Consider the following 25426-nt stretch of genomic DNA (forward strand, 5'->3'; position numbering starts at 1 on the left):
TCTGTGGCATGTTGACCATTACACAAACCTATCTATGCATTTCCAGAGACATTGCTGAGAGATTGTGTCGTTGTTTGTTTACTTGTAAATCTGTCTTTAATTTCATAGTAAATTAGGTAATGCATGGCTCCAAGTGGAAGAACAGGGCTATACTGAAGTGAAGGAGGCTGGTCTCTAATGTCTGGTGTTCATTTTATTGTGACTGCAGAACAAAAACACAGAGGGAGTCCTCTTCTGTACTGTCTGATCGTGTTTGAACAACCATTAATGTGCAGCATGGGGACAAAGGTGACAGACTCTTATATAACTCAGAATAAATTAGCTGCTGCTAAACAGTAACTAAAACAGTAAGTATGTAACGTTGCAATATAGATTTATTATAATACATAATGTATATCATTGATTATACTGTATGTTATACATTATGTATTATAAATCACTTCCAAGGAGAGATTTAAAATAGTGAATATATAAATTAAAAAAAATCCCTCCCAATCATCATCATCATTAGGTCTCTTAAAAGTTTGTGGCACTAAGTCTATACACATGACATCATCTGCTTGTATTTTATTAGTTATGTTATTTACCTTACTTACCTACAGCATCTACCCTTTAGCTGGTCAGGTTTCTCTATGAGACAGAGGGTCTCTTCAGGACAATCAGGTTCTCTCAAGATTGAAGCTGGACATTAACATTTACTCATGTCATAAGTAAATGATTTAAAAACGTAGGTTCATTCATTCTGGGTAGAAAAAGAAAGCATTAGGAATTTCACCAAAAACCCGAGGTTTTGGTGTCATTACTCTGTTTCTTTATATTTATAATTGTTATCAGTAGGTCCCAGTCACCTTTGTGTTGTCATTTTTTCTTTTTGGTATTGACATGGGCCAGCATAAAGTAAAATAATTAAGGCTTTTTGAATTGTAATAGAAGTATCAGGGATTCTAGACTGACCTGTCTCTAATTCGCAAAGTCCTTTATCATCGAGGACAAAGAAAGAGGTGAACAAGAGTTCACTAGAATCATGTTCTCATCACATTGCTGAAGGTGAGTGTTGTAATTCAAAAATATTCCACTAGATGGCATCATTAACTCTCCTCTTGGGCCACTGCCACGTCTGTGGAAACCAGACGACAGGAACCGTCTCATCTTCAGCCATTTATTCCATTCCGGGTCGGGAATTTATCCCAGATAAATGATTTTGTAGTGTGGTTTGCACGGGTTGTGTTCCTGATTGACTGATTCATACAACTTATTTTTCTCATATTTGCACTGCTACGAGTCACTTTTGTCAATAGTGAAATTATGATGAATGAATATGCTTTACTTTGAGCTATCCTCCAGCTTTGTTTTCATTATTCCTCACCATATCTGCAAGATTTTGCATTCAGAATATCTAAGTATTTAAAAGAGAGAAAAAAAAACCCCACACAGACGTAATGTCATAATGATCTATGTTTTGTAACACTTTGTCCTGTGCAGGGCCTATCAACACCCAGGACAAGTTTCCATCTCCCACGGCCAAAACATAGCAAGAGAAACAGCCATCAAAGGCAGTGAATTTGCCTACCTCAAAATAAACTTTTGATTTACAATCATGACTATATTTGCACAAAGTAAAATATAATATGGTCATTTTGTTGAAATACTGCAGGTGAAAATCATCATGCCTTGTGCCTGGTTCGTGACCCCTTGGGACCCCCTCTTGAGCGCCATCTAGGGTCTTTGCCACAGAGGGAACATGTGTGTATAGAGGTGCTGTGACAGACTTTAGGACCCAGTTGAAAAGCACTGGCTCCCGACCTGCAGGTCTGAATGGTAGCGATTCAATCAGTGAGAAGTGGTTCCTTACGCCCTCACTCACTCATGGGTTTGGGTTAAACCTCATCAGCTCACATGAACAGCCTGAGCAGAGGGATGGACTCCAAATGCATCAAATGTAGGTTCAATTTTCATTATACAAATGCTGCTGTAACACATCTGCTGCTAAAGGAGTTTGATGTTCATTTTCCAGTTATTGGTTATTTCTTTTGTGACTGTCAAAACAGTGACATCCTGCCACACACCCTTCCTCATAAACATCACTCCCTACAGTGGGAACAGGTGGGACTGATGTTATTCTGTTAATGTCCTAATTTCTATTCTATGCAGGTTACAGAATCAGTTTTCTATGTTCATGCACTTCCTGCCCAATTCTTTCTCCTGTTTTAAGAAGGAAATAAAATAATAATAATGTTGCTGTGTTCTCCTGGTGATAAAGGTTAGACGGGACCTGAAATTTGATTATTGTTATAGTGTCTCCCTCATCCTGAGTCAAGTCAAGTCCTGAGTCAAGTCAAATAACCCGATTTGAAAATGAGGCTCCAGGCAGTCATGGTTTGATGTTGGACCCCACCAGCAGAGATTTCTTCTGCACCGTTATTTGTTATAATAAATAGTAAATCTGTTTCAACCCAATATGTTTTTCTTTGAGGAAGGGGTATCGTTACAACATTTTTCCTCGTTGTAAGAGAAAGCAAATAATCTTGCCCCCTCTTGGGCTTTGGCATGACTTTGGAAGTCAGTTTATAGTTTGGAGAGGTTTGTGAACCAATCTAGTTTTTCAGTGATGAAGACAACTTTGGGTATAGGTACACTTCAGCTGGAAGGTGCTGTCACAGCTTGTTTCCATGTTGGTGTTGCCAGTCTCCTGGGGCGTGAGCACGATTGTAATGGTAACACACAACTTTGAAAGGAAATGGGATGAAGCCTATGCCAAGGCTGTTTTGTGACAAGACAGAGATGCTTCATATCGGTCACCTCGTCTTTCCAGTTCACGAGTTACCTCTTTTCCATCTTTCCTTACCTTGACACTATGTGTGTTTGGTGTGTACACAAAGTTTCTGAAGGAGGAGGAGTCTTCAGGCTTTGTCCAGGTTGACAGAAACAGTTTCCGGTTACTCCCATCTGCCTCATCACCGACCAACACACTGAGATGTAGCTTGACTGACTTTTTAAATGAGCTTTGTGTTTGTGTCACCACAGGAAAAATTTAACAATAACAGCTGATGATCCCTGGTTAGCACGCGACTGTAGATGTGATCAGTGAATGTCTTGACTGGCATGTTTTGCACAAAGGGCTTATTGTAATGAGATCTATAAATGTGTAATTTAAATAATATAAAATATTTGGGATTGATAATTTTTACAATAAGAAAAAACATGCTCCTCCTCAAACTGCGCCTTACAATTGTTTTTTTTTTCTTTTTTTACCATTGATATAAAAAGCTCAAATGAATTCAATTACTACTGTTTTTTTACAGAGAAAATATTTTTATTGGGACCCCCAAAATTCTATTTTATTATTTATTTATTTTAATTTGATATTTTACTTACAATTAGCAATTCATCATTACCACAGTATTAATTGATCATTTCTGTAGGAAAGCTGTGAATATAGCATTACTTCACACTGAAAACCTGTTCAATATCTGCTTAGGTTAGGTTAGGTAGGTTAGGTTGGGTTATTTTACTCTGTCTGTTGATCCTTTATTTCTTGGCAGATATTGCAGGGTATGAGGATTTTTTCTTGTCTGCTGTTGGAAATCTGATCAGTGGGAGCAATGAGTGAACCATAGCAGGAAAGAAGTGGGGTGTAAAATGAAAACAATGAGATAAATATCACTTTTGTTATTATATTCTTATCAATAAATTTTCCACTGATCAATCTGTTATGATTTTGTTCCTTGTTTGCTTTGAGGAGTGTCAGGAGTTCAGATATAAAATCTGCAAAACCCAATGACAGGCAGGTATGAGCTTGACTGGTGGGAGCCTCTTATTATTCACGATGGAAGCCAGCTGGCAACGCTGCGGTTTTCCCTACTGCTGACTGAGATCGCTCGAGCATCAGGTGGGCGTGAGAGGGGAGAGGCTGTCTCTACGGAGAAGCATTGCAATGGTGGGATTGTCTCTGATTTAGTCCAGCAGTTATGATGAATCATGGCTATTGTCAGTGACTTTTGTAGCAAATGTAAGAGCTCCTAGAACAAACAGTAATAAGCTGCACACTTCACACTGATTAATGTAAAACACTCATGTGAGTCGTCTGCCTGGGCATGGAATGCATGATCCATCTATGCCTTCTCTAAGGAGATGGATTGAGTCTGCGCCCAAATGTCACAGACAAATACATATATGAAAAGAGAACCTATTAATCTGCTGGCATGAATGTGTCTTTTATTGTGCATAACAAAAGGATCAATGTGGTTTTGGGGACACAGGTCACAAAGTCTAGAACTTCAAGTTTGTGGAGAATGTCTTTGCAAGTAAAGAAGGATTGTTCAAGTTGAATTAAAACGTGGTGTGAGGGTCAGCGGGGCCAAAGAGCTCCATTAAAATGCAGTTTGCTGTCGTCATCTATCCAGCTGTTGGTGGGCTGCATGTTTCATGTCGTATCTCATCACGTCTACTGATTTGTACTTTACAACCTTTACTTTTTGGCTTCATCAAGACATACATACACCCATTTTAAAAAAATACTTTACTGCATCTAACCTATAGTACAGTTGTTAAGATATGATCCATCATGCATGAGCTGTAAATCATGAATGATTGTAGACCAATCCTATGGAATCCCCCCTCATTAAACCTTGTGAGAAGAGGAGATCATTGTGGTTTTTACAGCTTGAATACGTGTGTTTGTATGTGCATGTGGGTGTGAACATGTGCATTGTGTAAAGGCAATGGTCATTGTCTGCACAGTAATGTATATGGGGTTAAAGAAGATGTGCATCACAGCAATACTGCAGAGAAATCCATATGGTGTACATCACTCTTCTGCAGAGGGTGAGACTATGCCTGGGGTGTGAATGCATACAAGTTCATACATAATCCTCCCAGGGGCATTTATTACAGAGGTTTTGTAGAATAAACAAGTCATATTCAAAATAACCTGTGGTAAGCCCTGTAATATATTCCTTAATAACCACCATAATTCAGCACTGAAATATGATTTATGTTAATTTGCAGGTGTAGAAATTGTGCAATTTCTGTAATGTCTTTTGCCCCAGGTATAAATCTAATGTGCAAACCAGCAACATAGTGTAGCAGTAGCAGTTGAAAAAGCCTCTAACTAAAAAAAGCCTCTTCAATGAGAGGCAAAACATCTTCAGATTTTCCTTACAAGTCCAGATGACATTATTCAACACAGGCCTAAATCACATGACATTTATCATAAAAGAATTACAATAAAAACTATCATCCAAGAGGAATTCTGAAATTATTTCAAAAGCTGTTTTTTAAAAATAATATTCAGCATAAATATGCATATGAGATACAGTATTGTATTAACTACATGCTAATGATTTCTTGAGCTCACTGTATGAGAATACAGAATGAACCCTGGATAATTCTTGAGAGCTAATACTAAGCAATGTGGTTAACTTCAGCCAGAAGCAAGAAGAAGAGTGTGTCCTATTTTTTGGTAAACGAATGAAGATGATGATTTGCTCTGGTCAAAATCCCATTAACACACACACACACAAAAAAACCCCAAACTGAGACAAAGCAGCTCTTTTTCCTCTTTTTGTGTTAGTGTGCATGTAATTCTATGTGTGTGTGTGTGTGTGTGTGTGTGTGTGTGTGTGTGTGTGTGTGTGTGTGTGTGTGTGTGTGTGTGTGTGTGTGTGTGTGTGTGTGTGTGTGTGTGTGTGTGTGTGTGTGTGTGTGTGTGTGTGTGTGAGAGAGAGTTTCTGCAGACATGCATGTGTGTTGTGTCTGTCATGTGTGTATGTTACCCTTGTCTGTGCAGCATCAGTAAAGCAGTGCCTCCACTTGCAGAATAGCATCTTTCTCAGTATGTGAATACTTTTCTGTGAGGGAGACATAGTTTGGTGGTGATCTCATTGGACTCAGGCAGATATGGGATCTGAATAATACACACTGCACTGTGGAGCCTTTGTCTGGCAGCAGGCTGAGTCAAGCCCTCTGTGCCATCTCTGATCTGAGTAAAACACACAGCAGAAGATGAAAAATGACACAAAATGAACAGAGGGTTGAGCAGAAACACATAACCCACATCATGTTTCCGTCTGCTACCTTTGACCTTTGACCTGACTCCATATTGAATGCAGCAACTGTGACCGTTCCATAATCACACTGCTTATATCTCCCTGTCCATCTTATAAAGCTGCTTGTTTCAATTCAGTTATTAGATCAGCCTATCCCATGATGCACTGGGTGGGATGGGAAATCCCCCTGCGAGTTTGCTAAATTTATAACAGAGTTCTGCAGGCATATGCTGATATGTTGATGCTTGTTGGCAGTCGATGTAGATCTGACACAATTAGGAGGGAATAGAAAACAGCAGGAGGAGAGGTGTCCATGACATAAACATTGTTTGAAGAAAGTGAGGCAACAATGATGAAAAACATATATTTCTATGAGTACAATTTTGTTTTAAACAATACAGCACTGTGTCACTTGGCATGAAGAAAATACTTGTACAGCACACATCTTTATTTTGTTCCACAAGTGTCAAATTTGGATGTTCTTTGAATGAAAGTATGTTATCTGATCCCAGGTTTAAGCATAATGAAATCATGCAAAAGGACTGTGGCTGTCAGATTGGAATATGAGCAGCATTGCTTTACTAACGTAACACTGAACAATGGCCCTTAAATCTCACTTCAGATTCCAGATTACTCAGCACCTTAGGTAGCTGTGGATAAATGATTTGTGTGTGTGTGTGTGTGTGTGTGTGTGTGTGTGTGTGTGTGCGTGTGTGTGCGTGCGTGCATGCGTGCATGCGTGTGTGCTTGAACATCAAAAACCTCTGCGGTTCACTGCTTCCTTTCAAACGGCAGCCAATGCTTCAACAGGTGAGTGGGAGGGCACAAAACCCCCATAATTCTCCACTCAGTCACCAGGAAACATCGCGCCTGATTAGCGGGTCTAATGACTCGAATAGATTTCTTTCTGTGAAACAGAATGATCAGGCTCATTAGGACATCATTACGAGTCAGGATGCACATTCAACCTAGAAATAGCGGTAATTGTGTGGCTGTGGGACACATCTCATTTAAATTCTGTGTATAAATAATTGATGATATTGCAGGAATTGTTGCTCAGCGTGTCGTTGCTTTGGGTTGATTCTATCTTTAAGAAACAGAAGCCATTCTACTGTGAAAGTATGAGAGAATCTCGAATTTCTGTCACCTGAATTCTGTGAATTAATGTACATCTAGGACATGATAACACCTTTCTTTTCATATGATGTAATTGAAAGCAGAATTTACAATTAATCTTACAGGTACTTTGATTTATTTAATATTGGATTCAGAAATTTTCCCAGAGTTAAAATGTTTGTTCAAACAATCCTTTTCATAACTTAAGCTCTGATGAAACCTTACATCAGGGGTTAGTCAGAAACAATCTGACAGATCAAATCAAATATTTTGGAGCGTAGTGACCAAATTGCGAAGATGGAATGCAGGCAACATGTGTGTCTGGACATCAAACTGGGGAAAGTGAAAAGACTTGTTTTGGCAATTAATGCCTCACATCTTCAAATGCTTATCCTTTTCATATTTTTAATAAATTTCATGCAATACACCACATGCTTGGATTCATACAGTTTACGCCGACAAAGCAATACTCCATCATAGCCAGCACGAAAAAAGCCTGAGTCAAGCATAGACAGCTCACAGGTAAAATCATGTCAGCATCACAGCATGAAATCATAACCATTTTAGCTGTTAGAAATAACAAAAATGTATAAAAATCTGGCTTGAAATCAAAATTAATTGTTAAGTCTGCTTCTGCAAATGAGACCCAGGATGGTGTCCATCGTTTTGTTTACTTCCTGTATTTGTGAGAGTGGTTTCAAGTGCAGAGTGTGGAATAATTACTGTATTTTATAGTAACCTCAAGCATCTCCCCATGTGCTATAAAACCAGTGGGGGTAACATGTTATTTCCCCTTTTCCCTCAATTTGTATACCTTTACAACACCTCCTAAACTAATAAGCTGTTCCACATGCTGCCCTCACCTGCCGCTCAGCTTCAACATATTTTGCACAATGCATGCTGTAAGTTATTTATGATGTCCTTTTATTTAAAATGTCCGCCCACATGTTTCATGAGCATGTCAGAGCCATGAGAAAGGAATTCTCTCTCTTGAGGGGCTAGGAGCAAAAATAAGGTTTGTAATAATGGTGCATTTAAAGCTCCATTATATTGTCATCCCTTTAAAATACAGTCAGAAGCAGCAGGCACATTCAATTCTATCCAGTAGAGGATCTACACAAGAATGGGCTCAGTTAAAATGGGAATGGGTCAGCTGACAGGAATGGGAAACAGAAGGCCGGAGATGATAAGTGATGTCATCATTGGGAGGAAGTTCATCTCTATTGGGGGCATAAGAGGCATCCCTGTACAGCTGGTTGCCCATTAACTAATGTAGGACAGGAAATGGGGTTTGCTGGCAGCATGTGGAGCAAGATGACAGTGACTCGAAGGGTCTCCACGAGTACGCTCATTATACCCAGCGTGATCTGAAAATGTGAGCCTTGATGATTTCAGCACATGGTTGGCTTAGCATGACAGCTAATCAAGGATACCGATGGGGCCTCAGGAACACACTCTTCATTCACTTTACATGTGTTAAGGCAAGACGGAGAAGACAAACAAAATGGAGCATTGAATGGAAACAACCAAGAAGAAGAATTGAAGTAGAAGAAGATTTTCTTTTTTATACAGTCTTTTTTGTGTGTGTCTCTGTACTCAACGCTCAGTGTAACTTTTGGCATCACACATCACCGCTTCGTTCTTTGTGTCCAGTTTTACCCCTCTGTATAGAATTTATTAGTAGTTACAGTTCTGTTCAAGACCAAATCCAATTTCCACTGTCATTCATCTTTGTTTTACTGTCCATCATAATTTGATGAAAAGATTTGTTAACCAGGTACCGGGAAAGCAGCATACAGCGGCTACGCACATAATAATATTGAATAATGAATAATTATTATTATTTTATTTTATTTTTTAAATTTTATATACTGGTTTGATCCCCGAAGGGAAATTAAGAAAGCAAACTAGTTACTAGTTCAAACGCATGCATACATATATTAGTGAGTACAGGCCCCTGTAGCACACACACACACACACACACACACACACACACACACACACACACACACACACACACACACACACACACACACACACACACACACACACACACACACACACACACACACACACACACACACACACACAAGGGGGCCTGTAGGCATGCAAGGGTGGCAGGCAGCTCCTTCTTGGTGCGCCTCAAATGAGCAATTTGTAAAGGGGACGGCACCTTGCTCAAGGGTGCCTCGGCAGAGGTGAGCTGACAGTGGTATTTATTTTGGGCGGGAGCGGGAATCGAACCGTCTATCTTGAAACCGCCGATCTGCCACCGTTTTATATAGATATATTTACTGAATTAATCCCCACAGGGGAAATTAGTGGCACACTCTAGTTAGTACACATGCATATATACATTAGTGTGTATAAGCCCTGAACACACAAACACACACAAGGGGCCTGTGAGCAGGGAGGGGGAGGTAGAGTGGCGGGCGCCCCCTTTGTGGAACGCTCAAATAAAGCAGCTTGTAAAGGGAGACGGCGCCTTGCTCAAGGATACCTTAGCAGTGCTCTGGAGGTGAGCTGACACCTCCCACCGTCAGCTCACACTCCGGGTGTTTTTGGGTGGGAGCAAGAATCGAACCGCCGATCTTGAAACACTGGATGACCCTCTCACTGGATGACCATCTAGATTAGCACATGAGTTCAATGTGAATGTACAAAACAGGGAGCTGAAAGATGCTAAAACGCTCTATAGGACTGAAAGTATCTGTTGATTGAGTCGGATGATGAGACAGACGCGTTCTGATTTGCATCACCTCCCTGACGAGCCAGCGTTGTCTCTGCTAACCTGCCATGAGCTCCAGAGACATCAGTTCATGAATGTCCAGGCATGTTTTGTGCCAGGGAGAGGAGAACCATAGGAACTGGGAAATTCCTGGAATCTAAGCAGTAGAGTGGGAGGGGATTTCATTATGATAGGGCACTTCATGCTGGTGAGAGGAGACATTGTTGGCACAGATTGTGATGCTATTAAACCCCAAGCACATCTGGCCATCTGGGTTACCTCACCTTTGTAGGCATGGATTGTTAGAAAACACACACCTAAGTGATCAACTTTATGAAGCATCCACTTATGATGAATTGGGGCTTTTCGAACCACAACCACATGTGACAGATATTCTTCATCTGTATTAGAATTCATTCATTGTTGTCTGTAAACATGCGTCCCCCAGGTTTGATCAAATCAGACGGTGGAATTGTTTTAACTTTTAAACACTGTTGTCTCCTTTCTCCTTTGAGTCACGACAGTCATGCTGTTATATTTCAAAAAATGCTTTTCGGCTACTCTCAAAAGTTTCAGGGTAAAATTGCTCAAATCTCTTTTTGACTGGACAGATAGACACTCCCACACTCAATCTTCAACCTTCACTGATCTTTCATGTTGGATCAGGTTTGGATATGGCTGCATACCAAACGTGTCCAAAGATAATGAGGAAGTCGAGACCTGCAAGAAAAAACCTTCGGTTTTCATTTGATGCAGATCTCTGGTGGAGTCACAGATGGTGCTGCCATTCAAGTTTCTCAAAGCAGCGTTTAACTTTTTGGTTTAACTTTAGCAATATTTTGTTAATCTTATGGATTTGATAACTGATTTTAAACTTTAAAAAACACACATTTTCTAAATTTTGACCATGTCTAGCCATACCTAGCTAAGGCACCATGTACTCAGTTTTAATGAGAAGAAAAGTCATTCAAAATGTTTTAGCATCTCTCTGCAGTCCTCCACTGGTATCTATGCATTTTGTGTGTGAATTCACAGCTTGACTCAGGAGGACAAAGGTCACATTTTTGTCATCATAAAGAGTGGTTTGTCAGGCCGACACCAAGTCTAACAGCTAATAGCCAGACCTCATCATACTGGGGGATGAAATGCCCACCTGCATTCTAAAGAAGATACATTCTAAGATTGCTAGTAACTTGGAATTACAGCAGATCAAAGTAAAATAATTTGATGAATATGCTACCATGAAGATTTACATTTATTTACAGATTTGATGCATCAATTTAATATAATAGAGAATCACCATTACTCTGTAGCTTTTACCAAGCAAAAGAAAAGAAGAACAGAGAGAAGAGACAGATGTGATTGATGCCCACCCCAAAGCATTGTTAAAATCAGATTCAGTATCATCCTTCTCTGTCTTTTTGAAGGAGCTGCACCACAAGCTTTCATTTATTGTTCCTCTGCTGGTGCTAACATGCATTAGTCATACAACATGCTTTGGTTTTTTAAATATATTATTCTATTTATTTGATACCTTAAATAAGTATAGAAATAAATGCTGCAATGATTAACTTTTTTTAAAGGGAGTTTTATTTAAGTCATCCTTTAAGACACCCTGTACTTTTTATCCTCCAGATATCTTGTTTATTTTCTTATTGAGACTTTAAAATCATATTTCCAGTAAAACTAGTTTCATAATTACACTATAAATTTCCATAATTACACTATTAATTTTGGAACTTTCCTCACCGTGCGATGAATAAAGGCTTATTTTATCTTATAGCACTTATAAAGCATGAACTATGCATTTCTAAGTGGTGGCTGATGATACTAAGGGTAGGATTAGGGTAAGGATGAGGGTTAGTATTAATCATCGCGAAGATATGATGCTGATAAAATGATGTAATTGGTGAGGTTGTGAAGACTGGGCATGATGTGCAACAATGGTGGAGGAGCACACATAATAGTAGCATGACAGAACTAAAAGGACACAGAAAATAATATTCAAAAACCAGCAGCAAGATGATAAGCAAACAATAAAAGTGTATCAGCCAATGATGACTGCTAACATCTCATCTGACAGAGTGGAAGGAAATTAATATAAACTAAGTGTGAGATTCATGAATGACAGGATGCTGATGAGAAATAAACTACGGAAAGGAAAAGTCTTCCTGACTGAACTTTTGTTGGAGCTTAATTTCTTTGGAAGCACCGATTTCCTGTAATTTCCACATAATACACAAAAAATTTGTACAAGACGTTTAACCGAGTTGTAGTCTGCTTCCTGATACTAAGAGTATATACAGGATCCTAAATAACAGGTCACATCACATTAATTCACTATGTATAAATGTAATGACGTCCACTAAATGTATACACTAAGTGGAAAGTTGTTTGGTCTATCAGTCTCTGCACGGTTGTGAAACTGATGTGAGTTGGTCTTTGTGTTCTTGTGGGTGAATTCTCACAGCATCAATGTGTGTGAGAGGTTGAAGGTGGCATGTTACATCGTGTTGGGGCACATTAATCTGCCTCGAGGCAACAAGTCATCCACGTGTAACTCTGAAATGTCTCAACTTGTCTCTGCCTCCACTGCGTGGCTTTTACCCAATCTCTGAAGGATCTTTCACTTGATACTTTCAAATAGATTACGATCAAATGTTTCAGCAACAATGCAGCGACAACCTCACTGGAGACAAGGATTGGTGTTTTTATCTTAGTCACTTTAATGAACATGCTTAAATATAAATCAGTCGTGTAATGTTTTTCTGTATCTAGTTATTCAAAGGGTTTTATTGGCATTTAATTGGCAGTGTCTCTGCAATTAGTTAAAGTTTAACAATGCATTGAGGAAAAGAATGGGGGAAAATAAAGAATGTGAGTTAGCTATTAGTCGACATGTGTCTGTGTGTTTACTCAGCGAGCCTTTCCCAGGTGCTATACAATCCCTGGGATCAGTGGAGGGTGATCCAACCCCCACCTTCCAACCCCCCTAGAAGAGAGGAGGGGACACTTTTGGGAGGGAGGTATAAAGAGATAACAGATCAGAGAGAGGAGGGGAAAGGACGTGTGAATGCAGCAGTAGGCATACTATAGCTCACCTCCCATACAAAGACTCCATAGGACGGGGCACACAGGCAGGCTTAGACTCAGGAATATCTCCTACATTACTTACTCATGTATGGATGACCTGTTTATCTCCTTGTTAACCCAAGAAAATGGTGGGACTCTCATCCACTTCTGTTGAGGGTAAGTGATGAATAGAATTGCTTTTTGTTGCTATACTAACACAATAGGTACTTAAAAACCAAAGAATGTGCAAAGAATGAAGGGATATGTAAATATAGGCAACAATGAGAAGCTGTAAACATGAGGCTGGATGTGAGACATCAGGTGATGTTTACTTCATGCCTCAAGCATCATGCATCTTGGTGAAAGAACGGCAGTCATGCTGCATTGTTTGGGAAATCCATCATTTTCACAGATTCCAAGAGATTCTTTGTGAGACTCACTCTGTCATGTGTCTGGAAGACTTATGCTCCTTCATCAATAATGAAAGTCAGTGTTGCTGCCAAGTGACTGCATTTGATTGTTTCTGACATTCTGTTAAGTTCTTTCTGTGTGATGATTGTCCAGAAAAGTCATCTTGATGTGAAGAAAGTCCTGAGCATGAAAAAAAGAGTTAAAGAAAACCCCCAGCACTCTATTGAGGTCATTACTCTTCATATCAGGGTATGCTGGGCATGTTAGCACAGGTGCTTGCCTCACTGACATTATTCACCCACTCTACCCCCCTTCTCTGTCACTCCCTCCCAGATCTTGTGCAGTCTGCTAATGTCAGCCTCCTTTAAAGGTCTGAGTCTGCACTGTTAAACAAACTGCTTGCTCTGTTTCGCTATACGCCTGCACAAACACACTCTGCATAGCCTTGCCCTATTAACAAAGTGAGGAATGTGTTCAGTGTTTAACAGCAATTGCCAGCCTAGTGTGAGGAAGTAAATGCTTGATTGTACCTCCACACATTCCTGCAGAAATGGAGCACTGCCTGCACCTCTCAAAGTTTTTAATGAACTCTTTTGATGGTTTCTCTGAAGGATTAAAAGCTAAAGTAATCAGAAGGTAGATTAAAATGATGTCTTGTCTTTATTGCAGCTGCAGAAAAAAAATTACTAAATAAAAAATCCGAGTTTACTGCCCGATGGCTTCAAGCAAATCATTTATTTTATCTGGCATTGTTTTATGCACCTCACATCTTGGATAGTTAGTAATCCCCCTTTGCTCAATTTGACACGAGGTCTTTAGAGATTGCTTCGGCCTACCTCACACAAACTCTGCTCGAAAGCAATGCCTTGATTCATTGCTGTGAGGTGTACATTACATTTTCTGCCTTCCATGATGTCAAACTGTGAATAAAATTCCTCTTGTGTCGGGGAATTCCAGTGGTGTCCAAGAGTCAGAATCTAAACAGCTGGAACTTCTGGCATAGACAGACCGCTCACCAGGCAAAAACATCCCATTCCCATGAGCATTCTTTTATCACAATAGAAGGAAACTACGCTGGTCAAAATGACAAAATTTTTAAACGTACACTGTCAAAAGCACACCAAGGATAGGATCTGTTGCTCTTGACTATAATAGACTTAGCAGGGTATTGTTAAGCCCATAGGAAGACCCACCTTCCGAAAATATGTCTGCTTTTAAGGAGTGGGAGCAGATTGAAATGTGAAACACACATTAACAAATACGAGACACATCTCCCAGTATATTGAGATGTTTTGTTTGACAGATGGGATTATAGGCAAGGGGATGTTGAGAAACACGTGTGATCCAGCCTTTGGTCTGAATGTATAGCATTCTCAGAAAATTGACAGACACAACAGGCTGACCTGTGAGCCTTTTCCAAACAGGTACACCAATCTCTGGACACGACTCATTAAACAAACCCTTATACTTGAAATCTTGTGTGTTTTACATATTTTTCTGCATGTGTACATTTCTGTATGTGTTTGTTCAGTGCAGCAGAACTCTCTTCCATATGACCGCCCACTGAACAAAGACTTTTCTGGCTCAGCGGTTGTCCTGTGACTGACCCCAACTAGATGCACGGTTCATCTCATTTAATGTGGCTTGACTGTGAAAATGGGGGAGTGAGCAGGAGAGAGATGGAGGGAGTGGGACATGAGGGCAAACAAGTGTGTCAGCAGTGACTCAGCCACTTGGTTTTTGGCTGAAAATTGTAAGATTACTAGGTTGAGAAATAGCGATTAAGCAACAACAATGAAGACAGACAGGATGCAAAAGATTCTAAGATGAAGTAGATGATGAATCCGATAAAAGGAGCAAATTGCGGCTGATATAATTTATTTAGCTTTACTGTCCAATCTAGCAGATCAATAAGTAGCATTGATTTCTGTAAACGGTACCAGCTCTTTTTGTGAGGATGTGACTAGATATTTGAGTAATAACTTGTTGGTTCACCTAGTCTTCACTATAACATGGTTACCCTGGTCAGATTCTTGTTTTTTGTTCAAAATGCTATTGCAGTATAGTTGACATTCCTTCTTAGCATTGAGATTTGTGCCCAACGCTGTTTGAACAGTTTTAGACCTACCAGATACAATGAATAGGATGTACTATTATAATGTACCTCCCTTGGACAGATCCTTCCAGCATTTGTCAGTGAAATTGGTGTTCAGTATCTTGCTCAAGGATAATTTGGTGATGATCGAGCGACCAGCCTTCCAGAGGGAGTCAACCCTTCTGAGCCACTGCAGCCACCAAAAAGCACTGGTTTTCTTTCTTTTCTTTTTTTTAAAAAGATTTTCTGTCTGTGATTAAATGATTTTGGTTTTCAGTGACCTTCACTTCCTTTTTTTCACTTCATGAGTAATTAGCAAACATGCTTCCTGTCACCTTGTGTTGTTTAGTCTGCCCATTAAAGACAGATGAGGAAAGGGGTAGAGGGAGAGGAGGAGGTGAGGGATTGTTTTGGACAAACTGTTAAGCAAAGTGACAGAAAATGAAAGAAAGACACGGGAAGGGCAGAGCAGAAAGAGACTCTTTGACATACACCTGGGGGTTGTTTGGACTTTTCAGTCAGACCTTTGACCTCTCTGCTGATATACTGAATGCTCCCTGACCTTTGCCTCCCCTCTGTGAAGCAATGGAGGTGTTGGTGAGTGAGCTGGGCGTACTGCTGAAGATGCTGGACCAGGAAAAACTCAGCTCCTCCACTCAGGAGAAAAAGACCTCCGTGTGGAACCTCTTGCAGCAGATACAGCCATCAGGTGAGGAAAGACAGGTAGATAAAGCTGAGTGTTGCAGACAGTAATTGTTTGTGTATGTAGTGTGTATGCAGTGTGTAGTGTGTTCCAGGATAGTGAGTGTCTTGTGTGTTTTTCTAACGTCCAGTGGCAGGAACAGACTACATCTACATGAACTCATCAGTGTACAGAAATGGCACCAGCTTTGTAGAATCTCTCTTTGAGACATTTGGTAAGTTTAAGTAAGAGGATGTTGCTGTTATATGTACACATACATGTAAGAGTTGCAAATATCACGTTATTTTTATATATGCAAAATAAATGTGTAATTTTATTCATTACAGATTGTGAAATTGGAGACCTAAAGGATGTTACAGATGATCCTAAAGAAGATAAGAACACCCAAAATAACACCACAAAAGAGGCAAGTGTCCAATACATCTTTTTCCAATACAGCTTTGTAATAGACTGTTAGCCCTCTAAAGAACTTGTGGAGAGGAAAGAAATAAAAGCATAACTGAGGCTGTTTCTTTATGTAGAGGTTTCCCACACACACATGGACTCTGCCAAGTGTTGGAAGAGTTCACATTCAGGGACCCTTCAAGAGTTCTAATTTATGGATAATTTTGAGGGTTGTTCTCTATCTCTTTGATGGTGTAGTTCCTAGGGTGTGAAAACAATCTTTCATGTTTGTGGAGGAAATTTGAGTCTTTTGTTTGTGTATGTCTCTCGTAGCAAAACGGTGAAGAGTCCCTCGCCCCACACTCAGCTGATTCCCCTCCCCCTCTGCCTACAACACCTCCTCCTGAGGATTACTATGAAGAGGCAGTGCCACTAAGCCCAGGAAAAATGCCAGAGTACATCATTACCAGAGGTCAGCATTTTCTTTACTTTTGCTTAACTATCTAAAACCACTAAGTAATTGCTCAGCATTGCAAATTTCATAAACATAGTCATAGAACAATTTAAAAAAATACAACAAATTACAGGTTGGAACAGTAAGACTAATCTTATTTTGGTTTCTTTGTTCAGTCAGGCCAAGCCCTCCTAACTCTATTGAGGATGGTTATGAGGATGCCGAAAACAACTACCCCAGTACCTGCATAAATTCACATCGCAAGAACTCATGTAAGTTGAGTCTCCCATTCAGAATGAAAACTGACTTGTTAAACTAACAAATGACACTTTTGCTTCTTTGTTGTTTCTTTCTCAGACAATGACTCAGATGCTCTAAGTAGTTCCTATGAATCTTACGAGGAAGATGAAGAAGAAAGGAGCCCTGGTGTCCAACTCACCCATCAGTGGCCCTCGGATGAGAGTTCCATGCCTCCTGCAAGGGACTGTCGCATCTGTGCCTTCCTGCTGCGCAAGAAACGATTTGGCCAATGGGCAAAACAGTTGACTGTCATTCGGGAAAACAGACTACAGGTGAGAAGCGTTCAGAAAAGCATTTAGTCACCCTTTCATGACCTATACACAGCCTCTGTAACTCATATTCTCTTAATCAACATAAAGTATGCCATGTGTCCTCCTGTCTGCAGTGCTATAAGAGTTCTAAGGATACATGCCCATATGTGGACCTGCTGTTGCCTCAGTGCACTGTGGTCTATGCACCCAAGGACACCAAGAGAAAGCACCATGAACTCAGGTTCACCATGCCCAATGGAGATGCAGTGGTGCTAGCAGTGCAAAGCAAAGAGCAGGCCCATAGATGGCTCAGGGTAAGTTCTATTCCAAAGTGATGCTGTAGGTGTGCATGTAGGACTACATATTGGCAACACAACCTTCAAAAGTGTTGATAATCATATGAATTGGGATTGATTTGAAGAAACAAAGATCAGAAGGAAACGTACAATCAAAAGAGACACATTTACTATACCTCCATAGGTTGTTAGAGAGGTGAGCGGTCAGAGTGCCGGTCCAGAGGAATCTGCATCTCCTGTCATTTCAAGAAAACTTGAACTAGATAAGGTAAGTGCAGAAGGTAACCAAGCATGTCCCTGCCCTTTCTCTCCTGAAAACACAATTTATTTTCACTGTTGAGGTGAGGAAAAGTTGGTGGCAAGTAGCAATTGACCTGTCACCATCAATTATCCTGAGCAATTGCTTGGCTCAGATGATTATACAGTCATCCCCGTAGCTTGTGCGAGAACAAAGAAGAAATATGTAGAGTAATTGGGTGTTACCACAGGAAAGAACAAGGGGTAGGAAGTGAGTGATGGTACGGGCACATTAATCTTAAAGCATACCAATCTGTCAAAACAAAAACTGCAAAATGCCCTATGAGGGAAATCACAGGATGTAGGTGGGACAGAGGAACGTCTCGCCATTAGTTCAGTTCAGTCACTCTTCAAAGTTTCACCTGTTTGTCTGGTTGCCCCACAGAGGTTATCTGCAGAAAAGAATGCATCCGATTCAGACGGTGTGGGCATCATAATTGGAGAGAATGGCAGAGAGAACGGTGAGAAGAAATAATAACTCATTGTGCAATATCTTTGTTTGTATGTATTTCCCTTACAATCTTCAACATTATGAGGTTTACATGTTTGTAACACATAATTTTTGTACTTTGCATCCGTCTTCCAGTTGTATTGAACAGATGTAAAAGTTTATAAATTGCAAATAATTTCATAATTTATATGATTTATTTAGATAATAGCAGAGTTGCAGATTATGACATTGTGTAAATTTAAAGCAAGTATCTATATAAAGCAACTTGGTTGAATAACCTTAAAAGAAAATTGTCAATATGAGGACACCATATTAGTATAGTTTTCAGGAATTTCTGTATGATTCAGTGCCAAGTCTGATATTTTAGTGATTCTCAAAACATTTTGCAAGTTATATGCAAACAATGGACAACACCTTCATGGTTGTCTGCATGGTTGTCAAGATGAAAATGGAATCCATTTCATGTGATGCTAAATAACATGAAAATGACCTTTCATCAAAATACTGTTCATTATCTTCTCTGTTTTTTCTATCTCATGTGTCATGGATTTCAATTTCCAAATGAAACAAAGAAAAATAACTGTAATTCGTCCATTTTTATTATAGGCAAAGTTAAAAGGGGGGCTTTTGCTGCTGGCCGTAAAATCACCCGAATCATCAGCTTCTCTAAGAAGAAACCCCCTCGACCAGGGGATCTCCGGATGTCTGATCCTCGTCAAGGTCAGTCCATGTTTCATTACTATTCTTCCATGAGGTTTGGCAAGTGTGAAAATTTTGACAATAAAGCATTTGATGGGACTGGTACACCAATTTTTACTATTAGTTGTGACATTTGACCCAATGGCCTAGCTCACTGAGTTCATGAATGGGACAGCAGCTTTATGAAAACCCATCATGACAAAAAAAATTGGACAAATCAGGATTTTTTTTCTGACTGGAACCATTAAGTTTAACATTTTCTGAAGTTTAAATTAAATTAAAAAATACATCAAATTAAAAGACTTCACCGCATGCTTTTAATGCTCATATTTATACCTTTAAATACATGTATTGAAATCGTTTTTACACATGTTCCTACAAATGTTCCTACATATCAGCCTTGCTAAGAAATTGTTGTTGTTCTCATTCTTTTCTTACACCAACTTGTTCCAGATGAAAGTTCCTTTGAAAACTACCCTGTCTTATTTCTCGAGTGTCGAAGTCTCTAAAAATGTTATTCTTATTTCGCTCCTCTCAACGCAGGCTATCTCTCAGTGCTGGTGAATCAGGTGTGGCGGGAGCAGTGGTGTTGTGTTTCTAGAGGCTCCCTACACTTCTATCACGACAAAGGCGATCCTCGGTCCTGTCTGCCTCCGCTTCCCCTCCACGGCTGTGAGGTAGTCCCAGGCCTCGGACCCAAACATCCTTTTGCCTTCAGAATATTGCGGAACAGCACTGAGACGGCTGCTCTTGAGGTAAAATTCTGACCATTTTTTCCCCCTCTTGTTATCTTTTTTAACCTGTACTAATCAGTATTTTGCATTTGGGTTAGTTACAACACTAAATTTTAAAGGGATTAACTTCAGAGACCTGCCCAAAGACAATTCTAAGGGGGTTATGCAGTTCTTTGATAGGATCTGTCAGCTTGTATTAATTTTATAGCCCCCAACATCAATGAGTCACTCTCAATGCTCTCATCAACATTATTTGAGGTGGAATTAGGACAATAATGAAGTTCATCCATGCTTTGGGTGGGCAGAAAGAAGCATATTTCAAAACTTATTTGTTATGCCTTCTTTCAGGCTTGCAGCTCTGAGGAACTTGGAAGGTGGCTGGGTGTCCTGTTGGCAGAGACGGGGTGTGCGACAGATCCAGAGTCACTGCATTATGACTATGTTGACGTGGAAACCATTGCTAACATCCGTGATGCTGCTCGTCATTCTTTCCTGTGTGTAAAGGGGGGGGGGTATATTTGGATGAGGTCAAAGCAAGAACATTGACCAATGTTAGGATCTCATGCTCATTTTATCTCCCCCTTTCCCCGACTCTAGGTGGGCCACGTCCCCCAGTTCTACATCCACAGACTCTCGAACTTATGATGAAGTCCCCAATGAGGACATGCAGGTGGGATAACCCTTTTTCATGTTCCCTTTACTTTGATATTACAGGACAGGAAGCTGAATATATATGTGCAGAGGTTTGGTCTCTGTCTGAATTTAACATCCCATATCAATCCCCAAACAGACACAGCTATGAAGGATAGGTTTTTGTTGGCCAGGTAAAGGAGTGTGGCCATAGAAGTGGAGCACAACAAAACTCAAAGAGTGTTCAAACCGGTGACAGGATGGCATAAGGTCATGGTTGTTTTACAGGCTGTAAAACCCCCTCTTAACCTCCCTGACCTGCACTTAAGCACATACCTATCTTCACCTATGGCCACAAACACAATCCTCAATTGTCTCAAATCAATAAATTTGATGATTTGCATGTTGTTTTTGTCTGACTTGTCCCTCCGCCCCATCTGTTCTCCTCCCAGTTAGTAGAAAACTGCAGGAAACAGTCTGGGAGTCAGAAGCAGCACTCAAGTTCCTCCAGCAGTGGCAGAAACAAGTCTTTAGTACCCCTCAAGCGAACAGGGTCAAGTAAGTATGTATGTGCAGACCAAAGGGGGTTATAAACACAACTATGCATGTAGACCTTTACTGATGCAGCAACAACAGGCTGTAAAAGATAATATAGTAAGGGAAAAAGACACTGATCAAGTATTTTGATCACTACTTCATAAATGGGTTTGATACTTTTGTTTGACAGAGGTGTTAACTTTACATTTTTGTAAAGTGTGCAATGATGATAGTGTTAATAGTAAAATGAGTTGCACTGTAATGATAGTAGTGCAGGTCAACTGTTATGTGCATATAAATAACATCACCAAAATGAAAGAGTAACATCCCCAAATTGACCCATCAGGTCTATTTATAGGTTGTGGCAAACATTACTGCAAAATTTTTGAAAGGTAGCCATTTTCTTCTCTGCAAATATATAAATTAAAATTAATTAAATTAGATTATTAGATTTGGTGAATCTGACGTAAGTGATTCAGCTGACATCTAAAAGTCAATAAGAAAACTAGAGAGGATAAAAAACAATGTGAAAACAGAAATAAATTTAAAGGGTGACAAACAATAACCAGCATGATTTAAATTCTTCACTTTATGTATGTCCATCTTAAATAAACAGAAACTCATGGATACATTTATAAAGTTTAGAATACTGTACCCATGGAGGAGAAGAAGAGCAATAATAACTGCAGTTCTTATAGAACCTGGAGACAGATGGTTTTGCTCTAGCTCCAGCTCTACAGTCATGAAATGAACTTTGATCCAGCTCAATAGTCTTCTTATATACTCCTTTCTCACCGCATTCACACAACTCTCCCATGTTTGGTGTCGTGTTACTTTGGCCTCAGTGGAAATGAGCATCCTGCGATATAGGAAAGTGATATTGGTCTCAAAGTTCCTCTCAGTGTTCGTTCTCAGACCCACTCTGTGTCTCTGGCACATCAAAGACTTCAGGTTGTAACCTAAGTTTTACTGGGAGCTCACATGAAAGTCATTGTCTTGCCTCCTGACCTCTCTGTTTCTGTTTATCTTTTATTTCATGCTTCATATTATTGTTACCCGCAGAACTCTTGGTTTGAAAAATGACACATGACACATTTTTCTGCTAAGCTTTCATTTGATTTGTAGCGATGGCATCACACTCGTCATGATAGAAGTAAGAAATGGAGAAAGACAAGCAGAAATATTCCAGTGAAGTATTTGTCTTCTTCCCATAACCTCTACTTATATGACCCTTAACCTTTGCACCCTTGTGACATCTAAACCCAGACACCAACCAGTATGGAAGGTATGGGAAAACAAGAGCTGAAGAGGATGCCAAGCGTTATCTGAAAGAGAAAGATGAGCTGGAAAGAGAAAGAGATGGAATAAGAAATGCACTAGTGACCCTCCGACAGGAGAAGAGAGAGCTAAAGGAGGAGATGAAGACAGCCTCTGGTAAGGCAGAAAATAGAAATTACATGTTGCACAAACTCTTTGTTTTCAATAAAGCTGCAGGAACCATGAGTCACAAATGAGACTCACTAGCTAGGAACTCATAATTTGTGAGAATTGTTGCATATTTAAATTCTAAAAAACTAAAAGACTTGCATATCAAGTGAATCTAGTCTGTATTCTTATATCGGACCCTGCACTCTGAACTCCTTCACAGGAGACCATGTGAGAGTACAAACTCCCATCAGGCATTAAGATAACCCATAATCGCTATTTAATATTAAAATTACATAAATGGATGTTGAATTCCACCTCAACTGTAGTTAATTGTACATTGGGTGCTGCAGGCGGTGGTGAGAGTACTGTCCATATTAGTACTACAGTAGTAATGGTTGATATGTGAAAAGTACCTATTAAGATTCTTAATGCCTCCTTCCATTGTTGTAGTAATATTCACTCTAATAGTAAAGTTACTTGATGCATTTCTTGAGAATTTTTATTAGGTGCTATGATGCATTCTACACTCTTCACTAAATCCCAAGAAGGGCATGAGACTCTGATGATCGCTGTGTGTCTCACTGTGCTCCGTGCTCCCCTGTATTTGTGTGGTGCAGAGAGGAGGAAGTCCTCCCTGAACAGACGTTTGTCGCAGCTGGAAGATGCTTGTCGAGCTAAAGAGGCGGAGAGAGTGGACCTGGAGCTCCGGCTAACGCAAGTCCAAGAAAACCTCAAGAAGAGCCTGGCTGGAGGAGCACTGGGCGCGCCTGCTGAGGCTAAACCCCCCACTAAGGTATACGTGTTGCTGAAATCCATTCATGGCTGCCTGCCTTTACTTTTTTAATTCACGTCTTTTTCATTGTCCTGTTTTTGTAGGCCCCCAGCAAAAAGACACATTATGTATACAGCGAGTGCGTGCCAGTGAACTGTGCCTCTGAGATGAGGAGGAGACCTCCTTCAGTTTATGCTTCTTCAACAGGAACTGTCATGCAGAAGGCAAAGGTAAATTAAAATAATTCTATTCCCACATTTCAGCCACAGCTCTGGGTCTATGAACAATGTTCTTGCTTTCTTGTAGTTTAACAAGAGAATCTGTATTTCTGAGTTAGTTGGTTTAGAGCATTTTTGTAATGGTCCATATACACAATACCCCTAAACCAGTAAACTTTTTGGGCATGGAAGTGCTAACTTTTGAAAAAAGGATCTTTTAAAACTCCAACCATCCTGTAAATGAGGGAGACGGCACTCATTATAAATTCATCCCCAGCAGAGCTTTGTGTTCTGGTTTTATGTGTAACTGAAAAGTCTACTAAGGAGAGAACAATAAAAAGAAATGGCAGATTGTCTTTGCTGAAGACTTTTAAGTACCTGTATATTTATGCACCTCCAGTGTATTTAGGCTGAACCACTACTGAGATAATCTATTGTGCTGATTTTACTCCACCAATCACTGACCTAGCTTCCATATTACTTTATGCTCCCATCTAAGTGGGGCATTGTTTCAAATATGCTGTTTTGAACAAAGAACGATGTTAAAAAGTTAAGAAAAAACTCATCTTTCAGCATTCAATTTTCTTACAGAAAACTACTCAGAATAATCTGTGTGTTAACAAACTTCTGACTGTATATTGAGAGTTATTAAAAAGTGCTCTACATATGAATGAAGAGATTTTTCTCAGATTGGGCTGAAAATTGTGCAATTTTTAAATAATTAAGGTTCACTAGAATAACAGACATACTGTATATTGTAAATCCCCTGTTTCTTTTTTATTTCTACAGGAATGGGAGTCAAAGAAAAGAACCTAAGATCATTACTATGGAACAGATTGGAGAAAGAATCAACGGGTGTCAGGAAAGAACCACTGTGACTGTGATTCAATCCTTCCAAGTTTAAACAGACATTTTGGATTACAAAGAACTCAAACTGTACTGAAGATAACTAGCCACTAGGTGGAGGTACATTTCACTCAATATTTAACCATCTGTCTTGAAATGATAACTCCCAGTGGAAGGAATCTAAAGACTGCTCACCGGATGTGTCTAAATGCATTGATTCAAAAACAGAAAGTAGAGAGCAAAGAGTCTGAGAAAGAAAGTCACAAGAAGAGGATAAGGTAAGACTGCTGCAATGCAGAGGAAAGCCAACATGAGTGTGTTCTTAATAGGTCATTGTTAAGGTGCCACACGAGAAATGTGATGTGGGAAATAAGAGAATCGAGTCAGTCCAAGTCATTTTGAGCCTTTTTATGTATGTTTTTGTATGCTTTTATACGGTGTGCCACAACTACTGTTTTGTATGTTTTACAGTATACTGTTACAGGTTTCATCACTCATCATCACTTTGACCCACTTGCCAGGCAAATTTACCTGTATGCTAAGGAGAGGTTAGGGCAATGATTATGTTAAGTCTCTACTTATTAGCTTATCTGCTTCTGATGAAGCTGTACAGCAAAGTCAGCAGCTCAGTAATTTGTTTGGGACTAAATGTGATTTTGACCTTTTTTAGCACATTGTACAACAGCATCTGAATACTCCAGCTATGTTGTGGCAATGCAATCCAAACTTTTTCTTAAGCGTGTAAATGTCGTCTCTGATAGAACTTTTCTGCTGAACCTGTATTTGTCTTTTGCACTTTAGCGCTCTCCTGCCTGGATAAGGGATTAATCATTGTTGTCAAATGTTAAATCAATAATTCATTCGTCCCCTTCAGACACTGAATAAATTAAAATGAATCAATGTGTTTTTGTTCACTTATTTATTCTTTTCATTTCTTTATATGTTGTGATTTGTCAT

The 25426-nt window shown here is 39.7% G+C and overlaps 1 protein-coding gene across 3 annotated transcripts; it reads left to right on the forward strand.

The window, feature by feature from the left end:
• The first annotated feature begins 1821 nt into the window (after window positions 1–1821).
• Window positions 1822–25369, forward strand: afap1l1a (actin filament associated protein 1-like 1a). 3 transcript variants are annotated; one of them, XM_068326116.1, is made up of 19 exons: window positions 1822–1939; window positions 16053–16178; window positions 16303–16386; window positions 16499–16578; window positions 16890–17028; window positions 17187–17282; window positions 17368–17582; window positions 17696–17875; window positions 18042–18125; window positions 18540–18615; window positions 19212–19325; window positions 19848–20059; window positions 20387–20532; window positions 20636–20708; window positions 21121–21226; window positions 22472–22639; window positions 23251–23426; window positions 23510–23635; window positions 24413–25369. In XM_068326116.1, exons 1-19 carry the CDS (start codon window positions 1897–1899, stop codon window positions 24437–24439), a joined length of 2271 nt encoding a protein of 756 aa, XP_068182217.1. In that variant the 5' UTR covers window positions 1822–1896; the 3' UTR covers window positions 24440–25369. The 3 variants fall into 3 exon arrangements, with proteins under 3 accessions (XP_068182217.1, XP_068182218.1, XP_068182219.1); XM_068326117.1 differs by lacking the exon at window positions 1822–1939 and adding an exon at window positions 12946–13140; XM_068326118.1 differs by lacking the exon at window positions 1822–1939 and having other exon boundaries at window positions 16053–16192.
• Window positions 25370–25426: the final 57 nt, after the last annotated feature.

The sequence above is a fragment of the Antennarius striatus genome, chromosome 10 (assembly GCF_040054535.1).
Source record: "Antennarius striatus isolate MH-2024 chromosome 10, ASM4005453v1, whole genome shotgun sequence".
Taxonomy (NCBI): domain Eukaryota; kingdom Metazoa; phylum Chordata; class Actinopteri; order Lophiiformes; family Antennariidae; genus Antennarius; species Antennarius striatus.

Bases quoted from the DNA above. Each gene is read 5' to 3' on its own strand.
- afap1l1a (XM_068326116.1), top strand. From the start codon at position 1,897: ATGAACAGCCTGAGCAGAGGGATGGACTCCAAATGCATCAAAT. The intron at 16,579-16,889 runs GCAAGTGTCCAA...TGTCTCTCGTAG, and splicing joins AAAATAACACCACAAAAGAG to CAAAACGGTGAAGAGTCCCT. The intron at 20,060-20,386 runs GTAAAATTCTGA...GCCTTCTTTCAG, and splicing joins CTGAGACGGCTGCTCTTGAG to GCTTGCAGCTCTGAGGAACT.